The 26,916-nt window shown below is 40.2% G+C and overlaps 1 protein-coding gene across 1 annotated transcript in view; it reads right to left on the reverse strand.

Annotated features, from left to right (window-relative positions):
• The window catches only part of TCEANC2 (transcription elongation factor A N-terminal and central domain containing 2), a 37,730-nt gene that overhangs the window by 2,287 nt on the left and 8,527 nt on the right, over positions 1 to 26,916 (reverse strand). The window contains exons 3-4 of the mRNA XM_007471155.1: positions 21,875 to 22,016; positions 7,148 to 7,341 (exon numbers count right to left, since the gene is read on the reverse strand). Coding sequence (XP_007471217.1) covers positions 7,148 to 7,341; positions 21,875 to 22,016 — 336 coding nt within the window. The remainder of the gene's footprint in view (positions 1 to 7,147; positions 7,342 to 21,874; positions 22,017 to 26,916) is intronic.

Raw genomic sequence — 26,916 nt, forward strand, 5'->3', positions numbered from 1 at the left:
TCTTTCCCTCCTTACCCTACCACACATTCAAATACTTACTCAGCACTATGTGCCTGGGCTGAGGAAAGAGCAGTGAACAAGGTCAACACAGCTCTTGACTCCACAGGGAGCACGGGTTGGCTGGAGACAGATACAAGCAGGGACTGCAAGTGTACTGAGGGCTGGGAAAGAGGATAGGAGCGAGTTCTGGGGCACAGAGCTACAGCAAAGGGACCCGACCCAGGAGGGCAGCTCCTGGCCTCAGGAGGGAATGGCATTTGACATGAGACCTGGAGAACGAGAAGGATCAGGCCAGGTGAGGTGGGCACTTGCTTGGTGATGAATTCAGTGAGCTGTACATATACCTTTTGTGTGCTTTTCCATATATGTACTATACTTATATTTTATTTTATTATTTTTATTTTTATTTATTTTTTTTGCGGTACGCGGGCCTCTCACTGTTGTGGCCTCTCCCGTTGCGGAGCACAGGCTCCGGATGCGCAGGCTCAGCGGCCATGGCTCACGGGCCCAGCCACTCCGCGACACATGGGATCCTCCTGAACCGGGGCACGAACCCATGTCCCCTGCATCGGCAGGCAGACTCAACCACTGCGCCACCAGGGAAGCCCTATACTTATATTTTAAAAAGGAAAAGTTTAAGGAAAAAATGCACCAAAATAAAAAAAGGATCACTGGACATTTTATAAGTGTCCTAACAAAAGAGAGAGACCAGCAGACCAAAATGAATATAATAAAGAAACCTGGAAGAAATGAGGACCATGCAGGGAACAGAACAGGACTGAGAGAGAGAGAGAAAGAGAAAGGGAGAGAGAGAATGAATATCCAGGTACAGATATCTGCCTAGGTGTAACAGGCAAAAGGTGTTCAGGGAAGTTTAGGGTCCTGATGACTGACTGATTATCTCCAAGGCTGGTGCTGGAGTGAGTGGACGAGGTGCCATGGCTCTCCAGAACCCAGACTCCTCGAGCTTTCCATGGCCTCCTGGGTGGGCACTGAACTAGCCCCCAGCCTGAGGCAGCCCGGGTACCAGACTACCTTACAAGGCTATAAGGGCGGCTGGCCGTCTGCCCAGCATTTGTCCAGCAACATTTGCAAAAGAGGCTCCTCACCCCAATGAGGGTTCCTCGTCCCAGTGTGAGGATGGTTAGTCACTGACTGTTTAGAGGTTCACTTAATATGACAGGCAAGAAAAAAGGCTTTTTTTAAAAAAATTTTCTTTTTTTGAGGGGAGTGGTTGTTAGGGGAAGAAGGGTATGTGTACATTTGCAAAAATAAGTCATGGCCATTCCATCAGACTGTAGTATATATAAAAAAGAACCTTGAGAGTGCCTTGAAATTCACAGAACTGGATACTTATTCATACTTCATTCAGCAAATAGTTATTAAGTCAATACTCTGAGTATGGTCTGATCTAGGTATTAGAGATACCCAAGCAGAAAACACCTGACCCCCTACCCTCTAAGAAGTCACAGCCTAGAAAGGAGAGGCATGTACACAGAAAACCAAGGGGCAGCAGGATAGGTGCTATACCAGCAATGTGATGGGAATAAGAAGCAAGTAGTTAGCAATTCTCATGCATGCTTCTTGTTAAATGAAGGCCAATCGGAATGAAGAAATGAAGAAAAACATTTGTAATATTAAAATGTAGGGCTTCCCTGGTGGCGCAGTGGTTGAGAATCTGCCTGCTAATGCAGGGGACATGGGTTCGAGCCCTGGTCTGGGAGGATCCCACATGCCGTGGAGCTACTAGGCCCGTGGGCCACAGCTGCTGTACCTGTGCGTCTGGAGCCTGTGCTCCGCAACAAGAGAGGCCACGATAGTGAAGAGGCCCGCGCACCGCGATGAAGAGTGGCCCCCGCTCTCCACAACTAGAGAAAGCCCTCGCACAGAAACAAAGACCCAACACAGCCAAAAAATATAAATAAATAAATAAATAAATAAATAGTCTGGTAGATTCTATTTAAAAAAAAAAAAAGTAAATCATAAGGGAAAATGATTCATCATGCATCCTTGTGTATAACATGTTCATTGAACAAAGTGAAGAATGCCTACCTTATAACTGCCTTTGGATAATCCAAACCTACCCAAGTTGAGAGTCCTTCCCAATGGGTCCTAATCTAGTAATTTAGGTAAGCCCTTTTGGGTGAAAGAACCAGAGTCTTACTGAGACCTTGAGAAAAAGGGGTTTTACTATGAGATACATGTGTATGAATGGGAACAAGAATGCTGTAAGAAACCTAGGGATTTATTTACAGACCATATCCTTTCTCTGTGTCTCTCATGATTTGCCTGGTCTCTTTTTCAAATGTTTTTGCTCCTCTCCATTTGCCTTACTGACTATCAATTCTAACTGCCTTATTCTCTCCCCCTATTCTACACATCTCTACCCATAGCTTCTGCTTCCTCATAACTCCTCCAATATCTCTTCTGTTTCAAAACTCCCACGGTTCCTTCTTGGTATTTCCTAGTTCAATTTCCCAGAGCCAGAGAATCTGATTTGCCTTCCTTATCTATTTGTACCTGTGAGTTGAGTATGTGTTATTCAGTTGTCCAGTCCTGGACAAACTGGCAATAGCTGGGTGAAGATATAAAACACATCCACCCAGAGCTGTCTTTTGTCAAGGATTCTGGACTCAGAAGAAATGGTGCCATAATCAATTAGTGACGTCTGCCACAACTGTTAAGCTCTTTAAAAACAAGGGAAGGGCTTCCCTGGTGGCGCAGTGCTTGAGAGTCCGCCTGCCGATGCAGGGGACGCGGGTTCGTGCCCCGTTTCGGGAGGATCCCGCGTGCCGCGGAGCGGCTGGGCCCGGGAGCCATGGCCGCTGGGCCTGCGCGTCCGGAGCCTGTGCTCCGCAAATGGGAGAGGCTGCGACGGTGAGAGGCCCGCATAACGCAAGAAAAAAAAAAAAAAAAAAAAAAAAAAAAAAAAAAAAAAAAAAACAAGGGAAGAAGCTCTTCTTCATGTGTATACCTTAAGTGCAGAACTTCCCACACTGTATTGTGACTATTCATTTGCCTACTTCCCTCAGAGACTGTGAGCCCCTCCAGGGCTGGTACCATTTTGGATCCACTTCTAAATTCCCCATGCCTAATAGCATAGGTACTGGCACATATTAAGTGCTCAGTAAATATTTGTGAAATGAATATGCTCTTTCCCCATGTATACCTCCCTCCTTTTCTGCTCTTTTAGTAACATCCTATACATAGCATATGAAATATGTTTCTATTTTATATGTATTTTCTAGTTAGCAAAATCCAACCACTCTTACAAAGGCCAGTTCAAGTGCTGTCTTTTTCATGAAACCTTCCCAGATTTCCCCATCAGATTTCATTGTTCTGTCCTTTGTGTGTTTATACCACTTGCTAGTAACACTATTTCAGACATATTTCATCCTGCCTCGTATTTAGTCAGTCATTTACAGGCTCTTAGTCAGGAGACAGTAAGCTTTCTTAGGATATGCACTGCAACTCATTCATGTTTGCATTCTCCTCTGGCACTAGTAGTAGTAGAACTAAACATTTGGTGAACTGAATATCCACTAGAAGCAAACTTTGTATGAGTTTCCCAATAGCATGATTGGATTTGTACATATACACCCACACTCCTCTTTGACCACTTGAATACATTTATTAAAGAGCTGGTCAAAGCTAGAGGTACAGTCTGAGGCCATTAAACAAAGAAAAAACTAACAGTCCCATATGGGGATGTACCCCTGACCTGGATCTCATTAGCACCATCTGACAACCAACTGGGCCAACCAGCCAGTGTTTCATAACTCTTAACGATAACAGGCTCACTTTGAGAATCAGATTCATTTTTTTAAAATGACATAATAGGAAAATGATCACAGGCCGTGAGGTAGGAAGGAGAGTGGATAATGAGGAAGGGGAAGTAAGAGAATGACACCACAGGGGACGTTCATATGAGGAAAGATCTAAAAGACAGGGAAGAACAAAGAAGATCTGGAAGGGAGAAAGTAAAGGGGAATGGAGTGTGGGTCTCAACAATGGAGTTTTTATTCATCTATTCCTTTATTCCAAGAACAAGGAAACAATCCATGAATCTGGAAAGCAAGATGTGTAGAGTAATAAAGAGATGCACTTTTGGGCTGTGTGTGTATATTCTTTATCTGTGGCTTTCACTACTAAAGGATAAGACCAAACAAATAACATAGAAACATTATTTTCTATAAAAATGTAATGAGTGGATTTGAAAAAACACATGCTAAGATCAAACTGCAAAAGCTTTTTAGTTATTGGGCCAATAACCTATCCAATGGTTTACTACTGCCTGATAAAGTACATTTATGGAGATCTGATGTCTGATTTGAATGCACTCAACATTGGTTACTGTCAAAGACCAGATACTGGATTAGACAGTTCACTGATTTGCCCTAATATGAAAATGTTTCAGATGATGATGGGTGCTAAGAGTTAACTTTATGTAAAAAGTGTTTGTATTTATATTTTCTGACATACCAAACTGATAAAAAAAATACTATAAAATGTTGTTGATGCAGGGAAAACAGATTGATTTTCTTCGGCCAAGGAAGATGGCTAAGATGCACACTTTTAATTTTTAAAATTTACTCTTTGGGAACAAAACCATTCAACTATGCTTAATCTGATATTTCTTCCAATTACACTGGAAAGCACTAACGAATGTATCACTTTTTTAACTTTGCTTTGTAACACTTGAGTGCTTACCACTTGATGTGCCAGTTAAAGGATAATTAATGGATAAACTAAAAGGATAATTATTATTGAGTTTAATATAGCAGGCAAACTGCTCATTAATCCTTACAAGCATAGCTTCATTATTATCATTTACTTAAAAAGATACCACAGGGAACTGGTATTTACCACCACATTAACTACATATTATATACCCACACTCTATGTTTCTGCAATAATTTTGGTTTATTTTAAAAATAAACTTCTTTTAAAACATCAAATAGCGAGTCTTGTTGGCTAATCGATACTCCAGAAAATTAGACTTACAACCTTCATACTTTTTTTCTCTCTTCCAAGGGCTTAATATTCATATTAATATTTCCTTAGGAAAAGTTAAGCAAACTTACAGTATATTAATTCACTGAATCATCAAATAGACATTAAAAATTATAAATATAAGAATAGAAATATATAGAAAAGTATATACAAAATGACACTAACTGATATTGATCAAGATTAAAAATACAACATAAATGTGAATAATTGTCAATTTTCTGCAATGTTATTTAAATAATCAATAAAAATATCTTATGGAACAGCTGGTACATAATTGGCTCTTAATAAGTCTGGGATAATCATAACTCGCCCAGTATTCATTGAAAGAGCTACAGGGACTTAGTGGTTAAGAATCCGCCTGCCGATGCAGGGGACACGGGTTCGAGCCCTGGTCCGGGAAGATCCCACATGCCACGGAGCAACTAAGCCCGTGAGCCACAACTACTGAGCCGGCACTCTAAAGCCTGCGAGCCACAACTACTGAGCCCACGTGCCACAACTACTGAAGCCCGCGTGCCTAGAGCCCATGCTCCGCAACAGGAGAAGCCACCACAATGAGAAGCCCGCGCACTGAAACGAAGAGTAGTCCCCGCTCACTGCAACTAGAGAAAGCCCATGCGCAGCCAAAAATATAAATAAATTTATTAAAAAAAAAGAAAGAAAGAAAGAAAGAAAGAGCTACAATAATTTACCAAACAGGAAATGCACCAAAATGTTAACAAGACTATGTCTGGATGGTAGGTTCAATGGTGATCTTATTTTTCCTTTCCATATTTTTTCATTTTCTATCATAAGTTTGTATTAAAAAACCCCAAACTTTATTTTTAAAAAGTAAATAATATACCACAAGCCCCTTTGCCTTTCTTTTGTGGATACATAATAGAGATAGAAAGGTTAAAATATTTTTTCAGAGAATGCAGTGACAGATCAGGTATTTAAATCAGACTTTTGAATTGCTTCTTTTGTTAATAATATTGTTATTCTTTAAGGATACATTATTAGGGATACCCTGAGAAGAGGAAAAAATATGGATGTTATATGTCTGATTTTTCCAGAATATTAATTGACCTATAAGATTTATTTGATGATGATTAATACTATTGCTAATGAGCAAAAATCCTTCTTCCAGCATGTGTACCTCAAACCACTAACACCATTCTAACTGTTGGTCATGAAGATGATAGGGATTGTGCAATTGACTATATGCATTAGAACTAGAGGTATGAGTGCCGACCGAAAATGGACTATAGTCTTTTCAAAAGACAGCTATGTATTTTGCCATTGATATTCCGTAACAGAGTCCATCTCAGAATTTTTGCTTCAGTGGAAAGGGAAAGAATTTTATTTATTTATTTTTATTGAAGTAGAGTTGATTTACAATGCTGTGTTAGTTTCTGCTGTACAGAAAACTGATTCAATTATATATATATATATATATATATATTCTTTTTCATATTCTTTTCCATTATAGTTTATTACAGGATATTGAATATAGTTCCCTGTGCTATACAGTAGGACCTCGCTGTTTATTTATTTTGTATATAGTAGTTTTTATCTGCTAATCCCAAACTTCTAATTATCCCTCCCCTAACCCCTTTCCCCTTTGGTAACCATAAGTTTGTTTTCTGTGTCTGTGGGTCTGTTTCTGTTCTGTAAATAAGTTCATTTGTGTCATATTTTGATTCCATATATAAGTGATATCATATAGTATTTGTTAGGGTAAGAATTTTAAATGGGAAGGAACCAACATTCATTAAGTGACTTCTAACCACCAGGCACTGTCTTATTCTTTTCTATATACGGTTCATTTAATCTTTCCAATAATCTTAGGTAGTAGGAATTATAATCTTCATTTCACGGATAAAAAATCAAGTCTCTGAAATGTTCAGAGATTTGCCTAAGGTGTCACAACCAGCACATACTAGGGCCAGGGTTTTAATTCATGTCTTGCTAATTCCAAAGCCTGTACTCTTTATACAATACTGTCCCCCAGAATGTTTACAAATCCAGAATCTTTAAAAAAAAAAAAGTTAGAATAAAGCCATAGCACTTAAGACTATGAAAGTTCATTATGAAAATATGAAGGTCATTTAACCCAGAGTACCTAGTCATCACATTCCAACCAGGACATTACCTCCAATTCCAAGGCTTCCGAGAGTAATTTCTGGGCGTTTTTCCTAAATGTCTCGGTTTTGGAATCACTTCGGACTTCTATAGAAGGTCTATCCTCGTGTTTTTCAATGAAAGTTCTCCACTCAGTGTAAACTTCTCTGGCAAGACAAGCCACTTCTGAATCTGAGTGTTGACGCATCTTGTTCACAGTGTGACCTGGAACAAGAGAACAGAAACCAAAGAAAAGGTTGTTCTGTATTCTTCTGAAAGGTACAGAACTGGAAGGACTAATGTGTGGCACTTAGCAAGTCATTCACACACCTAAGGATGTAAAGGCTCTTGTGCAAATGAAGACCTGTTTCTCAAAGGCTGAGATAACAAGATAATCACTGGGGGAGAATCACTGGGCTAGCCAATGAAATAAGTCATAAAACAGAAGCACGATCAACACATACTTAAAATGGAACACCTAAGGTACCAACTCCTTAATCCAAAAATTGCAATAAAAGAAAATGAATTAAGCATTTATCTTGTCTTTTCAGTACATATTATATTTCAGGACAACCAAACAGTCCTAGTTATTGACAGAATGTTCTTTATTCAGCTAATAAATGTGATAAAATTGACAGAATTTAAAAAAATTTTGTGGCCCATGATGAAATAATTCATTCAGGTGACAATCAACAGCGGATGAAATCAGTCAATGAAAAGTTGATGGGGAAATGTACAATGGAAAGATGAGGTGTCATCATCTCTACTGATCAATCTGAGCATCCCTAAGAGTGGCGCTATCAGACAGAGGTAGCGCTTCACAGCCCTACCTATGAAGTAGTCTTGCACCCTCCTCCCAAAGAAAAGATGAACCATAACCCTAGTCACTAGTCATTCAAAGCTAACCTCCAGTTTATAGAAAATACGAGAGACAGAGGAATAAGTTAAATTATAGCGTAAGAAACAAATCTAGAATGTGGGATATTCTACAGGACAACATTCAATCATCAATGGCACTTTTAAAAAAAGGGAGTAAGGTTATGGATTGCTAAAGATTAAAAGAGTCTTTTGAGTCCAAACTATCAAATGTGATGTGTGATCCAAATCCTGACTGGAATAAACCAATTAAAATATATTTTGAGATAAACAAGAAATACGAATATACACTGGTTATTAAGTTATATCAAAGAATTATTGTCGATTTTGTTGAGCATGATGATGGCACTGTGGCTATGTAAGAAAACATCCATATTTTTTAGAGATGCATACTGAAGTATGTAGAGCTGAAATGACAAAAGGTCTGAGATTCTGCTTTAAAATACTTCAGTAACAGCACAAAAACACAAAAAAGGGAAAGATAAAGTGAATGCGACCAAACCTTAATAGTTACTGAATGTAGGTGAAAGGCCTATGGGGGTTTGTACTATTCTCTTTATTTTTGTGAATGTTTGAGATTTTCATAATAAAAATGGAAAAAGAGGAAAGGGTCAAAAAATATCATACGCAAAAGTACTTAGATAAAAATAAACACATAGAAAAGCCAAAGAAATCAAGTAAACATTTAGAATTAAAGTTCAAAAAGTATTAGAATATAAGATAGATATACTTAAAAAAAAAACCGATAGCTTTTTTATGTCAGCAATAAACAGTCAGTATAATAGGGGGAAAATCATGCTTAAACTAGTAAAAACCATAAACCACTTAGCAACTCATTAACAAGAGGGGGTTGCATGCCCATGTGCTGTTTGTGTATGTGCCTATCTCCTTTTTTTTTTTTTTTTTTTTGGTACGTGGGCCTCTCACTGTTGTGGCCTCTCCCGTTGCAGAGCACAGGAGCACAGGTTCCGGACGCGCAGGCTCAGCGGCCATGGCTCACGGGCCCAGCCACTCCGCGGCATGTGGGATCTTCCCGGACCGGGGCACGAACTTATGTCCCCTGCATCGGCAGGCAGACTCTCAACCACTGCGCCACCAGGGAAGCCCTATCTCCTTAATAGCTCTGGAACCACTCTTAAACTCCATCCCCATCACCACTGACCTTGCCTTAGGGCATGTCGCCTTCCAGATGACTCCAGCAGCCTGACTGGCCTCTCAGCCAAAGTCTGGAACCCTTAATGCCACCTTCCACACTGCAGCCAGAGTGCCCTTTATTAGTTTCTCTTTCAGGGATATTTTTTCAAACATTAATCTGACCATTACACTCCACCACTTAAATCTTTCAATCCTATATCCAAATTCTTATCTAGTCACACAAGTACCTTCACTATCTGCCACCTTCCCATCTACCTTCTAGCTTCACTTCCAGCCATTACCCCACTGTCATCTGATACTCTAGCTACTTGCAGCTCCTAAGACACTTCAATATTTTTCTCACCTCTTTACTTTTGAACGTATACTCCAATGAGCATTTTGTCTGCCTGGAATATTCCTTCTTCTCTCTTCATCTGGTTAACTTACATTCTGCCTTTAAGACTCAGTTCAGGAGTCCCCTTCTCCAGGAAGTCTTCCTTAATATAATAACCCCCAGTCTTGGCTGGTACCTCTCCTCTGTGCTTCCTTAGCACCTCATGCTCCTGTTCATCACAATAACTATTATAATTAGTTGTAATTATCTGATCTGATCGAAGAGAGCGCCTTGAGGGCAAGAGCTGTGACACGTTTATCTTTGTATCTCCAGCAGAAAACAGGGGCAGGAGAGGGGGTCGGGACAGTGGGTGTTTGGTAAATGTTGGGGAATGAGAAACCCAGATGAGGAAATACATATGTTTTTACTAAAATATATAACAGAAAATTTGAATGAAAGGGGAAAATACACCATATTATATGATGGAAAGACCAGTACAGAGATGTCAATATAGAAATTAATTTGTAGATTTAATGGAATTACAATAAAAAAAATCTTAGTAGGCTGCTTTTATTAGAATACATCCAAATAGCTTTAGACTTATTTTAGAAAAACAAATGGGTAATAGCATAAAATACTCTTATGTATTATGAGGTATAACTAGCCTTATATGCTATTGGAACATATTATAAAGCAACTAAAATTATATGGACTGGCACCAAAACAACAGATGGATAGATCTGTGGAATAAAAAGTGAAGCTCAGGGGACTTCCCTGGTGGTACAGTGATTAAGAATCCACCTGCCAATGCAGGGGACACGGGTTTGAGCCCTGGTCCGGGAAGATCCCACATGCCACAGAGCAACCAAGCCCGTGCACCACAACTACTGAGCCGATGTGCCACAACTACGGAAGCCTGCATGCCTAGAGCCCATGCTCTACAACAAGAGAAGCCACTGCAATGAGAAGGCTGCACACTGCAACGAACAGCAGTCCCTGACTGCCACAACTAGAGAAAGCCCATGCGCAGCAATGAAGACCCAATGCGGCCATAATTAATTAATTAAGCTCAGGGACAAACCCTATTGTATATAAAAATTAATATATAATAAAAGAGGCATCAATGAACAAAAGGAAATGGAAAAGAATTCAATTTTGGGAAAATGGTCAAAACATTTAGAAAATTTCTCAGATCACACCAACTGCATAGCTCAACACTTGCTTGATTTATTTACTCCTCACATGTCGACTGAGGCCTACTCTTTGTACTAGGTACGCTAGGTACTAGTCATACAGGGCTGAACAAGAAACTGTCCCTGCTTTAAAGGTTCTGTGAAGAGCATCCTGGAAGTAACTTTGAAGGGAAGACAAGATTCTTTAACTTCTCTCTATCCCATTATCTCCCAGGAATTTTTATCTAGTCTTTCTACTGACCAGGGAAAGAAGTACATCAACACTCATCACAAGGAGGACGGCGAAGGGGAGGAATGCAGAGCCCTCATTAGAAATATCTCAAGGTGCTTCCTAGCTAGTGATGCTTAGTGAGGTGCTTCTGAAACACATGTCACTTAAAGCTGAAGTCACTACTCAACACTTTCCTTTTCTGGCTGGAGTTCTCCATATCCTTGAGATTCATTCAGAAAACAATTTTTTGTGCTGTTGGTCACTGTTGTGGATGGTAAAAACACAAAGGTAAATGAGACACTGCAGGACCTCAAAGACCTAAATTCAGGGCATTTTAATACTTTTACAGAGCACCTACTTAAGGCCTGGTGCTGAGGATACAGACATGAATGAGACACAGTCCCTGGAATTTAACCTAAACTCACCCTGCCAAAGTGTGCAAAGAAGATTTATTATAAAAATATTCATTACAGTACTGTGTACAGCAGCAAAAAGTTAAAAACAACCTACAAGCTCACCATTAAGGGTCCAATTTGTTAAATGAATTATAGTCCATTCAAACAATGAATACTTGGCAGCCATTAAAGACTGCAATAGCGGGCTTCCCTGGTGACGCAGTGGTTGAGAGTCCGCCTGCTGATGCAGGGAACAGGGGTTCATGCCCTGGTCCGGGAAGATCCCACATGCCGCGGAGAGGCTGGGCCCGTGAGCCATGGCTGCTGAGTCTGCGTGTCTGGAGCCTCTGCTCCACAACGGGAGAGGCCACAGCGGTGAGAGGCCCACATACCGCAAAAAAAAAAAAAAAATACAGGAAAAAAAGACTGCAATAGCTCTACGTGTAGTAACATGGAAAGATGATTACTTTACTCAGGTTCTCAGAAAAGCATGCACAGTATAAGCCAATATTTATTTTTAAAATTACATTTGTGTATGTATATATAAATAAACACATATATTTGTTTATACACAGAGAAAAAGAGTCTAAAAGAATTTATAATGAAATTATTAACAAGGGCCTCCTCTGAGCAGTGGGACTGTATGTATCTATGCAGTTCAGCTCACAATCTCATGCGCTGGCTCAACCTGTAAGCAATCCTAACAGCACGGGATATGCTATACTAGAAGTGCATTCAGGTTTCTTTGGAATAGAGATCCTTCCCTTCATGTGTTCCCCACCTTATCCTTTTCTCTCCCCAAGACAGGCACCATTGATCCACCTTTATATACAAGAAATGAAGATGCACAAGTCCCACAGACAGTCCTTCTTTTTGTCAAATCCAATGGACCTTTTCCATTGTGACATTACTTGATACCTCTGTGGCATCTGACACTGCTGCCTTTTTCCTTCTGAAATATTCTCTTCCATTGCTTTTTGAGATATCACGTGTTACTGATTCTCCTCTTCCTTCTCCATCTCTTCTGCTGGCTGTACACGCCTTGCCCAACCTTTAATTACCTGTGAACCCCAGCTGGGACATTGTCCTTGGCCTCTTCTCTTCTTTCTTCACCTGTTTTCCCTGAGTAATCTTACCCACTCCTGTGGTCCAACTACCATCTGCAAGCAGATGACTCCCAAATACATATCTCTAGCCTAAAGGCTCTCACTGAGCACAAATATCCAGTCCCCTACTGGACATCTCTACCTGCTTATTTTGCAAGCATCTCTAGCTCAACATTTCTAAAATGGAAAATGGAACTCATTATTATCCCCCTCAGTCCCTCCTCCTGTATTTCTTGTCACACATGATACTAGCATTCACCCATTATTTTAGGCTCCTTAACATTTTTTTTTAAGATTTTTTTTTTTGATGTGGACCATTTTTAAAGTCTTTATTGACTTTGCTACAATATTGCTTCTGTTTCATGTTTTGGTTTTTTGGCCCCAAGGCATGTGGGATCTTAGCTCCCCCACCAGGGATCAATGCTCCCCCTGCATTGGAAGACGAAGCCTTAACCAGTGGACCGCCAGGGAAGTCCCTAGGCTCCTTAACATTTCTTGCATCTTTTCCTTTTCCTCACGTCCCTCTTTATTCTCCCTGCTGCCCTGATTCAGGTCCTCATCACCTCTCCACAGGTCTACTGCAATGACTTACTAATCAATCTTTGTCCCCAGAGTGGCCTTCTCCAATTCATCCTCTATATTAAAGTCAAATTAACCTTTTAAAAACACAATTTGATCACATCATTCCCTTACCAGAAGCCCTTCAATGGCTCTCTCCTCTGTCCTCAAATTAATTTCTAAGTATAGATTCAAGCCCTCGATGACCTGGAACCTCTTTGGCCATACCTCTCACCACATCTCTCTCTTTCCTTCCTCTCCTCAGTCCCAGCCCTCCTACCCCTTTGGCCTCCAGGTGCTAAGTTCTAGCCATAGAAAGCAGTTTGTGTGTCCTTGATAGGGTCAGGCTGTCTGGCCTTCTTACATTTCTGTACTTAGCTCACACTGCTCCCTCTGCCTAGAAGGTTTAAATGCCCACTTTTCCCTCTAAACTTGATGTAAACATCTTGGGTGCAGAACCCCATACCTTACTCCTTACTCCAAGATACATTCCCAGCTCCCAGCATAGTGCCTTACCACAAAACAATCAAGAAATGTTTGCTGAACTGAATCAAACAGTTATATTACAAAGAAAAAAAAGTTCACATTTGGCTTTCAAATTGGCTTTGGACTAACATTTGAATATGGATGTAGTTGATTGGGAAAATCACACAATTGCAAACAAAATAATGGAACTATACTGTAAAGAATTGAATGAAAAGTTTCTAATTCTTACCCATTGCTAAGAACCCTTCCTGCTTACTACTCCAGATTTTATAGGAATTATATCATTTAATTTTTTATAATTACACGATGAAGTAAATACTATTATTATATCTCTTTTTACAAAGAAGCTCAGCCAAGCAACTTGCCCAGGGCTTCATGGCTAGTAAGCATGGAAGCCAGGATCTGAGCACAGCAGCCTGACCCCAGAGCCTGCATACTTAACACCCCAACACCCTGTCCTTCTCTGTTATTAGGGACTGGCACACAGAGAGTGTCCAATAAAGTTCTGTTGAGATAATGTTGTTCACCTTCTTGATATTCCTAAATCAGAAAAGCCAAAGGGCAGAAGTCTTCGACTCTCAGGCCAGGGCAAAGGAATCACTGCTCTTGGCCTGCAGGGAGCAGTACACCTCACAGATACTCCCACAGGAGCCCCACCTAGACTGGTCAGGAGGCTCTCCCAGCACCAGGGAAACCACCCCAAGAAGGGCAGGGGCTATGAGGAGACCTGGGGGATGCAAGCTTTGCAAGCAAGAGGGTGACAGAAGGAAGAGTAACAGCAGGGAAGGCACTGAGTCTGGGGCAGGAAAAGAGGAGAGAGGAGGCCTAGGGAACCCTCTTCTATAAAAAACAAGACCGAATGACAAACTTTAAATGAAAAAGGGAATTTCATGATAACAATAATGACAGTTAGCCACTGCACTGAATGCTTTACATTTAAGTCAGTGAATTCTCAGAACAACCCTATGAGGTAGGTGCTATAATGATTCCCCGTTTAACAGGTAAAGAACTAAGGAACTAAGAGGTTAAGAAACTTGTGCAGGACACGGCAAGTAAGAAGCAGGGCCAAGTTTCAAATGCAGGCAGTTTGGCTGCAGAGCTCAAGTATTAACCCTATACTGTTGCCTCCAGTGATCATACAGTCCTACCTCCTCTTGATTCAGATGGAAAAAATGAGGCTCCATGACCTTTCCCCAAGGTCACAAGTTGGTCAGTAGCTACAATATCGAGGAAGTTAATGATCTGCAAAAAGTCATTATTTGCTCCATGAAGTTTATGTTAAAGCAAGCAGTGCCACTGGCTGGTCTTATGATCTAGGTCAAGTCCCCTGGGTTTAAGAGTACAGGGCTTCTGCATCCCAGCACATTAAGACAAATTCCCTGCAGGAAGCGGTCTTTTGCTCATTTAACAAACATTATCAAATACTTAGTAAGTACCAGGCCCTGTGCTAGACCTTGAGATAGAATGTTGAACAAGACACAGCCCTTTACTCAAGGAGCTCCAGGTAGGTCTAAGCACAGGAGAAGACACTTAAACAAAAACAGTGCACCAAAGTGTTACAGGTCCTAAGATAGTATTGAAGGGGGAAACCGAGGGAGGGCCAAAAGGACAGAGGAGTCAATTTGGCTGGCAAACAGGCCAGGGAATACCATGAAAGAGGTAATTCTCGTCCTGAGTCTTGACAAGCAGTAGAGTGAATAAGAGCATAGAAGCTGAAAGAGCACAGAGTAATTGGAGGGCTGTGGTAGGCAAAATAAGAGTCCCCAAAGACATCCATGCCCTAATCCTCAGAACCTCTGAATATGTTACCTTACATGGAAAAAGGGACTTTGCAGATGTGATTCAGGTTAAGGACCCCGAGATGGAGAGATGAGCCTGGATTACCTAGGCGAGCCCAATCTAATCACATGAGTCCTTAAAGGCACAAGAGACAGAAGAGTGGGTTAGAGAGACGAGGTGTGAAAAGAATTCGACCCACCATTGCCAGCTCTGGAGATGGAGGAAGAGAATCACAAGCCACAGAATGCAGGTGGCTTCTAGAAACTGGAAAAGGCAAGGAAACAGATTCTCCCCTAGAGTCTCCTGAAAGGAATGTAGCCCTGCCAACACCTTGATTTTAGCTCACTGAGACCTGTACTGAACTTCTAACCTATAGAAATGTAAGATAATAAATCTGTGTTTTTTAAACCACTAATTTTCTGGCAATTTGTTATGGCACTATTCATAGATAATGAATACAGGAGCTTATCAGCAGTTCAGGATTGCTGAATCTATGGGACAACTTAAGAACAGAAGGCCATTTGAAAGTTCCTTGCCACTAACTTATCCCATGAACTTGGGCAAGTCAAATCACATACCCATTCATTCACTCACTCACTAACTCATTTATTCATTCAACAAACATTTTTTGCTTCACCAAGACGATTATGTTTCATCTGGGTCTTAAAGGACAAGTAAGAGCTTGCCGTGGACAAAGGTGCATCTTTGGGTTTCAGGAGGTGGCATGACATGGCATAAGTCCACCTTAGCTTTGTCGCTTATTATTTGGTTTCCCGACCTGGGGCAAGTTACTTTAAACTCTCTAAGCCTCAGTGTTCTCATTTGTAAAATGAGGAAATCAGTGTTCTCATTTGTAAAATGAGGAAATAATAATATTTACCTTATAGAATTGTTATATGGATCAAATGAAGTCGTAGATGTGAAAGCACTTTGTAAGTACAAGGTTTTTTGTTGTTAATCAATTATAAATGAAAATCAGATCAATATGATGGGCTTAAAACTTCTCCCAGAATATTTATACCTACAGTATTGCAGAAGTGGGGCATGCCTGCCTACCAGGTTGAGTGCAAGGTCTAACTCCACTGCCTCATCAGTCATTTACTCAATACCCCCACCCACTGGTTTCCTTTATAATAAAGGTATTCAGTCACAGAGGCCCCATTAGGTGCCAGATCCAAAGGCTTTTGCCCAGCTGGCCCTCAACTTCCCAGACCACTTGAGAACAGTGAGGTTACTCACTTCCCCTGCCTCTCAAAACACTCTCCTTGGGCTTCCCTGGTGGCGCAGTGGTTGAGAGTCCACCTGCCGATGCAGGGGACGCGGGCTCGTGCCCTGCTCCAGGAAGATCCCACATGCCGCGGAGCGGCTGGGCCCGTGAGCCATGGCCGCTGAGCCTGTGCGTCCGGAGCCTGTGCTCCGCAACGGGAGAGGCCACAGCAGTGAGAGGCCCGCGTACCGCAAAAAACAAAACAAAACAAAACAAAAACCCACTCTCCTCCTTAGCCCGCATGTCACTGCACAGCCCTGGTTCTCTTCCTCTCTCTAATTACACTCTTGCCTCTTCACCGGCTCCTCTTCCTCTTCCCATTTCCCTGCCACGGATATTCTCCCCAGCTCAATCCTTCAGCCCTTTAATCTTTTCTTTTACTCAGAGAATTCATCCACTTAAGTAATTTTAAGCAAATGCTTCCAGGCGAATGTCTTCCAAATACATATTTTTAGTCTAGGTCTCTCATCTGAGCTTCAGTCCTACATCTCCAACTGACTGCTGGACATTTGCACCTAAAGAGTTTATGTCAGAGCAAACACTGACTAAAATGAAAATACTAGGAGAAAACTCCCATTTGAAGTACACAAGGCACTAAATTCTGATTTAAAAGAGGTGAGCTTGAGCAGATGGCAGAACCCATAGAGATGGTCCAGTAAAATTAAGGCACATATGGCTGGGATTCAGGGCACAATGGCAGTCTGCTAACCAAGAAAGAACACTGCCCCAAGAGACCTGGATTCTCATTACATCTCTGGTGCTAACTCACTACATGGCCCTGGATAAGTCACTTCATCTCTCTGAGTCTGAATTTCCTTGTTTATAAACTGAGGTCGCTAAATGGATTTAAACGTTTATGACACTGACATTTATAAAGTTCAGAAACAGAAAACAAAAACTATAAGATCTCAACAGTAAATGGACAAAGAACACAAACAATTCACAAAAAAAGGACAAAGTGCCAATAAACGAATAGAAAACAATCCATTCTATACAGCAAATGAAAACAAGATGCTATTTTTACCCAGTAAATTAGTAAGATTTTAAGAAAACTGTAGCAATGTAAATTGGAACAGTATTTCTAAAAATCTAAGATTCAGAAATGGATCAGGACAGGAGATGCATACCCAGGAGTTGTCTGAATTAAGGCCTCAGTTAAGCGGGAGAAGTGGACGGCCTCTCTGGCTAAGTGCTCTAAAGCAGCAGCCAAAGACTGAGGTCTGAGCTTTCTGGAAAAGTACCTCCTGTGAGAGGACAGAGGACAAAGATGGAAGAAACAGAGAAAGGTGAGAAACAGGAATAAAGAAAGCTAGAAAGCGCCATGGAGAAAATCTTGTTTGACCCTGTCATTTTCATTAATTTGATGAACATATCCTGAGCATCTGTTATATGCCACACTAATGCTTGAAATGCACTGGTGAATAAAATATATTGCATGGTCTTGCTGGCATAGAGTTACTGTACAGTAAACAAAAAAATAACTCAGTAAATAATTAAATAATTACAAACTCAGATAAGGGCTTGAAGGAAATAAACATTTAAAAAATGGATAAAGAATTGGCAACAAGTTCAGTGTCATTCATATTGACAGAAAAGAGAGTAATCAATGGTCTCAAGTTCACGGTTCTGGGAAGATGAGAACTGAGATAAGACTACTGGATTTGGATAGAATGAAATCTCCTGTGTCCTTAGAGAGAAGAATAGTGTTTGTGAGAGAAGCCAGCACGGAAATAATTTAATGAAGGAGGGGAAAGGGCAGAAATGGGAGTTGTGATTATTAATCATATTTAAAGGAATTTGGCTATAAAAGGAAGAAGTGAAACGAGGTATCTGGAAAAGATGGCAGACAATTAAAGGAGAAGATTTAAGTGTATCCGAAGGTAGAAAGAACGAACCAGTAAAGGGGGTATGGGTGACAACAAAATGAGAGGCATCATGGCATCCTCATCTCCACAGTCAATCCTTACAAAGTCTGGTCCATTCTCCCTGATAAGGTCTCCCTATGAACCTGTCACTCAACAGGTTAGGTTCTCGCCTATTTTAAAAATTAGAACTTTCTTCAATTCCACATTCCTTTCTGATATCGCCACCTCTCTCTTTCCTTTCAATACCAAACTTCTTGAAAGAGTTGTCTATTTTCACAGTTCATTTCCTTACCTCCTTCTCACTCCTCAAGCTTCTGCCCTTAACCTTGCCTTTGAAACTGTCCTTACCAAAATCATTAATGACCTTACTTTGTAAAATCCAACGTGCAATTTTTAGAATTAGCTTCTTTGGCCCTTTGACAACGATGGACACTGCTGATGAATCCCCTCTCAGAAGCCCTCCTTCCCATTCCATGACAGCGTTCTTTCCCATTTCCCTGCTCACACCTTCTCCATTTCCTGTGAGCCTCATATATCGATGTGCTTCAGGATTTGGGACTTGGCTCTTTGCTTTTCCTACATATTCTCCCTGGGCAACTGCCTCAGTTTCTAACTATATGCTGATGATGACTCTCAAGTATATATTTACTGTCCCTCCTTAGCTTTAGCTTTGTACATCCAACATTCTGTTGGACATTTCCTCTTGGATGTCCCACAATAGTGGGACACTAAAAAAACTGCCCAGAATTTTTTGAGAGACAAGGAGACATATGAGCTAAGGGGCATGGAAAATAAAAGATCTAACAAATTTCTAATTGTAGAATCCCAGAACAAAGAAATAGAGAGAATAAAGGAGACGTGCTTTTGAAGAGATAATGGTTGTAAAACTTCTACAAATGAACATAAATCTGCAGGTCCAGGAAGTAGAATATATCTAGGTTAAATTAAAAGAAATACATGCTGTGATAGCCCGTCTACAAGATAGCCCCCAATGATCCTCACCTCTTCGTATTCATAACCCCTGTGTAGTTGTCTCCCAACCGTTCCCAGGTTGGTCTGTGTGATAACAGAATATAATAGAAGTGATGGTATGTTACTTCCAAGATTAGATGATAAAAGACACTATGGTTTCCATCTTGGTTATTCTCTCTTGGATCACTTATTCTGGGGAAAGTCAGCCACCATGTCATGAGCAGCCCTATGGGGAGGCCCAGGTGATGAGAAACTGAGGCCTCCTACCAGCAATCCCATAAGTGAGGAGTTAGGAGCAGATCTTCAAGCCCGGGTCAAGCTTTCAGATGACTACAGTCCCAGCCAACAGTTTGACTATAACCTCTTAAGAGACCATGAGTCAGAAGCACCCAGATAAGCAGCTCCTTGATTCCTGACTCTCAGAAAACCTGTGTGAGATAAGAGACACTTAAGCTGCTAAAGTTGGGCGTAATTTTTACACAGGGACAGGTAACTAATACGCATGCTAACAGTTTTAAATGGCTTACAAAGAGTCTTCTCCATCTGGTCCAGACTCTGTCTCCAGCTTATTACATTTCAAGTACACAAAACTTCTTTTAGTTTTTGCAATGTACCATGTTCTCTCCCACCTCCAGCCCTCTGTACAGCTCACGTGATATACCCAGGCCTGACACATTCTTTAACATCTTTTCTACTCCCAACACATATACTCCTTGGGCTAACTTCTCCTCATCATCAGAGCACTCATTGCATTGTATGATAAAGTCTTGTTAAGTTGCCTGTCCTTCCATTAGACTGCAGGTTCCAAAAAGGTGGGACATTTTCTAATGAAAATGTACATTATATCTCCAATGTACTCTGTCTCCTTCATCATTATGCCAGCATAGTTCCTAGCACAAAGAAGGTACTCGGTAAATATTTGTCCCTTACAGCCCACAGGATAGGGACAGGCAGGAGGCTAAAGGTGGAAGAATGTAAACATTCTCAGGCAATGATCCAAATGAATCTTCAGGCTAGCAACTGACCAAGGAACCTGTATATTCCACACAACCTCAGGTTATGGAAAGGCTTGGGATGGGGTCAAGACTCAAAAGTTGGATGGTTTCCAGCTCCTCTTAAGTTATACCCCCTTGTTGTGGTTTCATTATGATTCTTCAACTGGAATCTCTGAACATCAGGCAAACCCATTCTTGAAAGCATATTCACAATGGTACTCAAAGGACAAATAGAAATGATTTTTTTAAAATTGTCATCTGTTCTGTATTTGTAGGACAATTCCAGACTATTATGTTGATATTTAAGATCTGATTGTAAGTGGTATTTGTGGTGTGCCTAAATATGAACATATACATACACATATGTACATGTATACATGTCATAAAATATTAACCACTAGTACCCTCTACTGGTGAAAATACCTTATCTGCTCAAATGAATGGTCTTATTGCCCTCTAGTGACCACAACCTATAAAGAGAAAATCTAGCAGCAGATGGGAGACTCTCCTTGGCTATAATGATAGGGTTTTATGTTCTTTAAGCATCTAATTTTCTCAGATTCTGGTTTATATTACAGGGGTGCAACTCTCAAGACTCTTGGGGGAACCTCTGGGGAATTTCACACAGCTCTTGCCAGCTGTTAGCGCCAGTCTGAAGCTGCTTTCTCTCCTGCTTCTCATGAACAAGAGGTCAAGGGGAGGCAGAGAAGGCAATGGCTGCACTGGTGAGGGCAAGAACAGCAGCTGTGAACGACTACCCTGGACTCCCTGGGGACTTGGGAGCAGCTTGAGGAACACATGTTGGCCCTCCCTCGCATATTATTCACAGTTGTGTACTGTACTAAAATGATAATTCAACATAGTTCCTGACTTACCTCTTAAAATATCTCCAATGCTGTAATAAATGATGTAGCAGCAAATGTTGCTATTATTTTGTTTTTACAAACCATGCTTTGGAAGTTATTTCTACTCAAGACAGAAAAGCCAAGATTTAAGTGAAACGTCGCCTCTTCTATGGAGCCTTTTCTGAATTCCCCGGATGTAAGACTACTCTGTCCTCTGTGCCAGCATATACCTTGTACAGATCAGAATGGTACCATGGACAGTATTTATATGCTTTTACTTTTAACCTATACTATTTTACTACTCCCATTTGTCTACCTGCTTGTTTCTCCACCAAACCCTAATTCCCTTGAGGTCACAAATCATGTCTTCTTCATTTTTGCACACCCAGCATCAAGCACACTCAAAACGTTCTCCACAGATCATGCTAGTTACATGCAGTTCATGCAGTAAGTACAGAAACTGAAGTAAGCATGTAAAACTTTGACACAGTACTTCTACATTGGTTGAGTATAATTTTTTTAAAAAGTAGGGCTTACATTTTGTATATTTTAATTTCATTTGTCTGGTAATTTTTATTATATTTTAAAAGTATTACTCTGCAACCAATGGAGAATTTTTTAAACAATGATCTCTCACCACAGATGGTTTGAGAAGCACTGATATGATAATGTCTGAGGGAGGGAGGAAAGGAGAAAGAAGGAGATAAAATATAAGCACTTATAAAATTCGGAAGGAACATACCTATCCTTGTTGATTTTAACACTTCCTTGGAGGGTATTTTCTTCTTTAATTCTCGTAAGGCTTCAACTAGATTCTCTTTGGTTTGATTAGGAAGCTCCAACATAGTTTTCCATCTTTTTATGTCTTCTATAACCACAACTCTCTGAGAAAAAGAAGTCATTTGGAAAATGGAACATTTTCATTAGAAAGACATCTGCCTTCACCTGAGCTAATGGGGCTCCTATTGACATATGAATTATTGATTATGACCTGAACCAAAGCACAATATATGTGATGGCCCCAAATGATGGGTAATTGCTTAAAAGCAGCTCCTGCTTACTGCAAATCAGGAAGAGGGTTACATCTATTAAGAAAAGTGCAAGTTTTAATCTTACCATGTCAGACACCACTGGGCACTTAGCACTGAGAGGCAGTAAGGAGAGGAAGAAAAGAAAAACGATGCTGAGGTGAATCAACCTTATAGCTCACTTAAGTATCTTTATTCATAGGCAAGGACAGAGAGCAGAGAATTCATAAAGACATATTTATTTCAACAATAAAAAGCACAATTCAACAGCACCCTACTTCCTAGATGGTAAAACTCAAACCCTCTCTTGTTTGAAGAATTTTTTAAAACTTTAAACACATAAAAAGGTAGAGAGTAACTCACTATTTATAATGAAAAAAAGTTAACGTTTTGCCATTACACATGAAATAATAAAACACTGTAAAAATAATAAAACACTGTAAAGTTCAAGTCTCCTTACACCCTTCGCCCTTCATTCCCTTCCTTCCATTTCTAGAAGAAACCACTATCTTAAAGTTGACACGAATCTTTCCATTAAGTGTAAAATACTAACAATTAAGGAATCTGGGTGAAAGGGATGAGGAAGGTCTTTGTGCTGTGTTGCAACTTTTCTGTAGTTTTGAAATTATTTCAACTAAGATTTTTTTTTTTAAGTAAACTGGGAGACAAAAAAATTAAGTCGCTTTCATAATTGCACACAAAAAAATTTTTTCTTGCTTTTATCAATATTACCCTGGGGAGGTAGGTGGGCCCGGGTAGTGACTGGGAAGGGGCACAGGGGCCTCTGATAAATGTCCTGTTTCTCGATCTGGATACTGGTGACACAGGTGTGTTCTCTGTGAAAATCTGTTAAGACGTACATATTTGTCTACTTTTCTACATGCATGTGATAGTTCAATAAAAAGCAACCCAAAAAGTCTCAACTCCCTCCCTGGCTGGGGTCTAGCCTAGCTGCCTGTGGTGGGAGAGGGGGATGTCTGGGGGCTTCTCTATTTCCCCACCTCTGCTTCTCCTCCTCCCCCATCTGCTTGTTTGCTTTGGTCTTTGGCCCTTCCAGGTTCGAAACTGGGAAAAAAAGCAGCAGTAAGGGGAAGCAAAAGCCTTATTTTTGGTTGTGATGCTACGCTCATCAGGTTTCAGTGCTCTCTAGACTTGGCAGATATTCATGAGGTGTTTTTGTGGTTCCGTGGAGAGCTCCCATGGTTGAGATCTCACCTGTAGTTCCCACAACACTAGCAAGGCCTCTTCCAGCCAGCCACATACAGGTCCACCTTAAGTCTCCAGTTTCTGGCAATTGCTTCACCCACTCTCTCTGTAGGGGTCCCACTGCCCTTCCAAGGATCCTTGTGAACTGAGCCCCTTTAATTCAACTCCAGGACAGTTAGTATTTTCTCCACTATGCCCATAACTTTGCCCTGAAAAACTGTGCATAACAGCTTTCCCACAGCAGCCACTTCTCCTTGTGGCATCAGTTGCCACCCTGTTTTTAGACTTTCCCAGGCACAGGTCTGGTCTCTGTGTCCACCAACTCCAGGAACTGAGGTCACATTCTCCAAGTGAAAACACCATAGCCCTCCCACTTTATCCAAAGGAATTCTATCTCCTCTCTTTCTTTACCTTCAACCTTTTTTTTTTTTTTTTTTTTAACCTTCAACTTTCTTTATTGCCTAAGGTAGGTGATAGGTTCAGGATTCCAAAACTGGTCTTCATTATCTGCCTTCACAAGTTCTGTATAGATGGTCTAGAATAACATTTGGGAACACCATTTTATAGCTATTCCTTTGTTCTCAGCCTTTAGGAGCCCTAGCCAAAATTGAGACAGAGCCCTTTTTTATGATCTGTTACAATATAAAATAGTATTAGTGTTAAATGGTATAACAAATAAATCGATGAAGCCAGGTAAGGGATATTTTCAGTAGGAAGAAGGTGTCAATATAATATTCTGCAGCTTGCTTTTTTCACTCAGTATAATTTCTTGATTTATCCATACTGATACGTATAAACCCAGTTGATCTATTTTAATAGTATTGAATATTATTCCATTATTTTTATATACAATGTCTTAGAATTTTAAAATCTAGTCCCCTAATGGATATTTAGGGACTTTTCCCCCCTCACATTTTCCCTATTATAAACATTGCTTCAATGAACTCCTGCCTATTAATACATTCATATGTCTTCCATCCCTTACTTTCAACTTTTTTCTGGGTCATTATGCTTTAATAGCCTATGGCTGCTTTATTTTGCTCCTCCTCCCCTATCCAATCTGAGAGTTTCTATCTTTTAATAGGCATGTTTAATCCATTTGCATTTATTATGATTACTGATACACTGGACATACTTTCTCTTTGCTTTTTTCTTCTTTTCTTATCTTTTACTTAACAGCCTGAGTTTTCTTTAATCTTGTTTTTTCTTTTATGGATTGGAAGTTATACATTCTATCATTTTAGTGTTTGCCCTTACAATTTTTAAGGTACTCAATGAAATCTATACCAGTATCTTCCTCACAAGTCTCTACCTTCTGAAACACTTATTAGAAATATACATGGTCCCTGCCTGTCCTTCAAGTCTCTTAACTTGTCATATTTCTATTTCTGTGGGATGCATTCTAAGTGATTTCCTCAGATCCAGCTTTCAATTCAGCATTTCTCTCCATAGCTATGACTTACCTACTTTTAACCTGTTCAATGTGTTTCTTTGTCAACAAATATGCTTTTTCATTGGACAAATTCTGTTTTTTTCTCTAAATCTGCCTGTTTTCTTTTCATACTATCCTATTCTTATCATTTCTATTACTTTCATTATCCTGTGAACATTTTAAACATATTTAAGGTCTCTTTCAGACTGTTATCTCTGCTTCTTGGAGTAGAAATTCTATTATTTACATCTGCCTGCTCATCCTCCCTCCTGGTAATTTATTTTATTGTAGAGTTTTGTAATTTTTGACCATGAATTCATCTTTAATGGAGACTGTTTTCCACAGGAGTCCTGTGTACTCTAGGTTGTGAAGTGTCTTAACAGGGAAATCTCATCTTTGCCTTTGCCAAGGCCTTTGGACTTCCCTGGTTCTGGGCCAGTTTTCATGTTAATTTTTCAGCTTTGCAGATAGCACGAAGTTAAAAATATATATACACACATAGTAATAAGTGTGAGGTTCTAATTTATTATGGTCAACTCTTTTTGAACTCAAACCCTGAGATGATACAATCTTCATGCTGATTCCTTGGACTGGTGGATGGAATTTTTCTAGTTCATTTTTCAAAAGCATAGTAGCCCTGTGTTGACTCCCAGCTTCATGTGGCCTGAAGCCTTATCTGCTGTCCCCATACTGGCCTTAAAACCCCAGCCCCTAAACTCTGTACCTGGTTTGCATGGAACTATATACAAGCATACCCTGTTTTATTGCAATTCACTTTATTGTACTTTGCAGATATTGCATTTTTTTTTTTTAACAAATTGAAGATTTGTGGCAACCCTGCAACGAGCAAGTCTACAGATGCTATTTTTCCAACAGCATTTGCTCACTTTGTGTTTCTGTGTCACATTTTGGTAATTCCTGCAACATTTCAAACTTTTTCCATTATTATTATATTTGTTATGATCTGTGATCAGTGACCTTTGATGTTACTATTGTAATTGTTTTGGGGTGCCACAAACCATGCCCATACAAGACAGCAAACTTAACTGATAAATATTCTGACTGTTCCACCAACCAGCCATTTCCCCATCTCTCTCCCTCTCCTTGGGCCTCCTTGTTCCCCGAGACAGAACAATATTGAAATTAAGTCAATAGCCCTACAATGGCCTCTAAATGTTTAAGTGAAAGGAAGAGAAACACGTCTCTCACTTTAAATCAAAAGCTAGAAATGATTAAGCTTAGTGAGGAAGGCATGTTGAAAGCCGAGACAGGCCAAAAGCTAGGCATCTTGCATCAAATAGTTAGCCAAGTCATAAATGCAAAGGAAAAGTTCCTGAAGGAAATTAAAAGTGCTACTCCAGTGAACACACAAATGATAAGAAAGCAAAACAGCCTTATTGCTTATATGAGAATGTTTTAGTGGTCTGCACAGATCAAACTAACTACAACATTCCCGGGGAGGGGGGGATGATGGCGTGATGAACTGGGAGATTGGGATTGACATATATACACTAATATGTATAAAATGGAAAACTAATAAGAACCTGCTGTATAAAAAAATAAATAAAATAAAATTCAAAACAATAAAGAAGTATAATTGATATGTTAAGAGAAGAGAGAAATCAGAATCATTAAAAAAAACAAAAAAACTAACTACAACATTCCCTTAAGCCAAAGCCTAATCTAGAGCAAGGCCCTAACTCTCTTCAATTCTATGAAGGCTGAGAGAGGTGAGGAAACTGCAGAAGAAAAGTTTAAAGCTAGCAGGGGTTGGTTCATAAGGTTTAGGGGAAGAAGCCATCTCTATAACATACAAGTACAAGGAAGCAGCAAGTGCCTAAGTAAAAGCTGTAGCAAGTAATCCAGAAGATCCATCTAAGATAATCAATGAAGGTGGCCACACTAAACAACAGATTTTCAATGTAGACAAAATAGCCTCATATTGGAAGACGATGGCATCTAGGACTTGCATAGCTAGAGAGAAGTCAATGCCTGGCTTCAAAGCTTCAAAGGACTGGCTGACGATCTTGTTAGGAGCTAATGCAGCTGGTGACTTGAAGTACAAGCCAATGCTCATTTGCCATTTTGAAAATCCTAGGGCCCTTAATAATTATGCGA

Source organism: Lipotes vexillifer, unplaced genomic scaffold (assembly GCF_000442215.2).
Source record: "Lipotes vexillifer unplaced genomic scaffold, Lipotes_vexillifer_v1.1 scaffold1003, whole genome shotgun sequence".
NCBI classification, from domain to species: domain Eukaryota; kingdom Metazoa; phylum Chordata; class Mammalia; order Artiodactyla; family Lipotidae; genus Lipotes; species Lipotes vexillifer.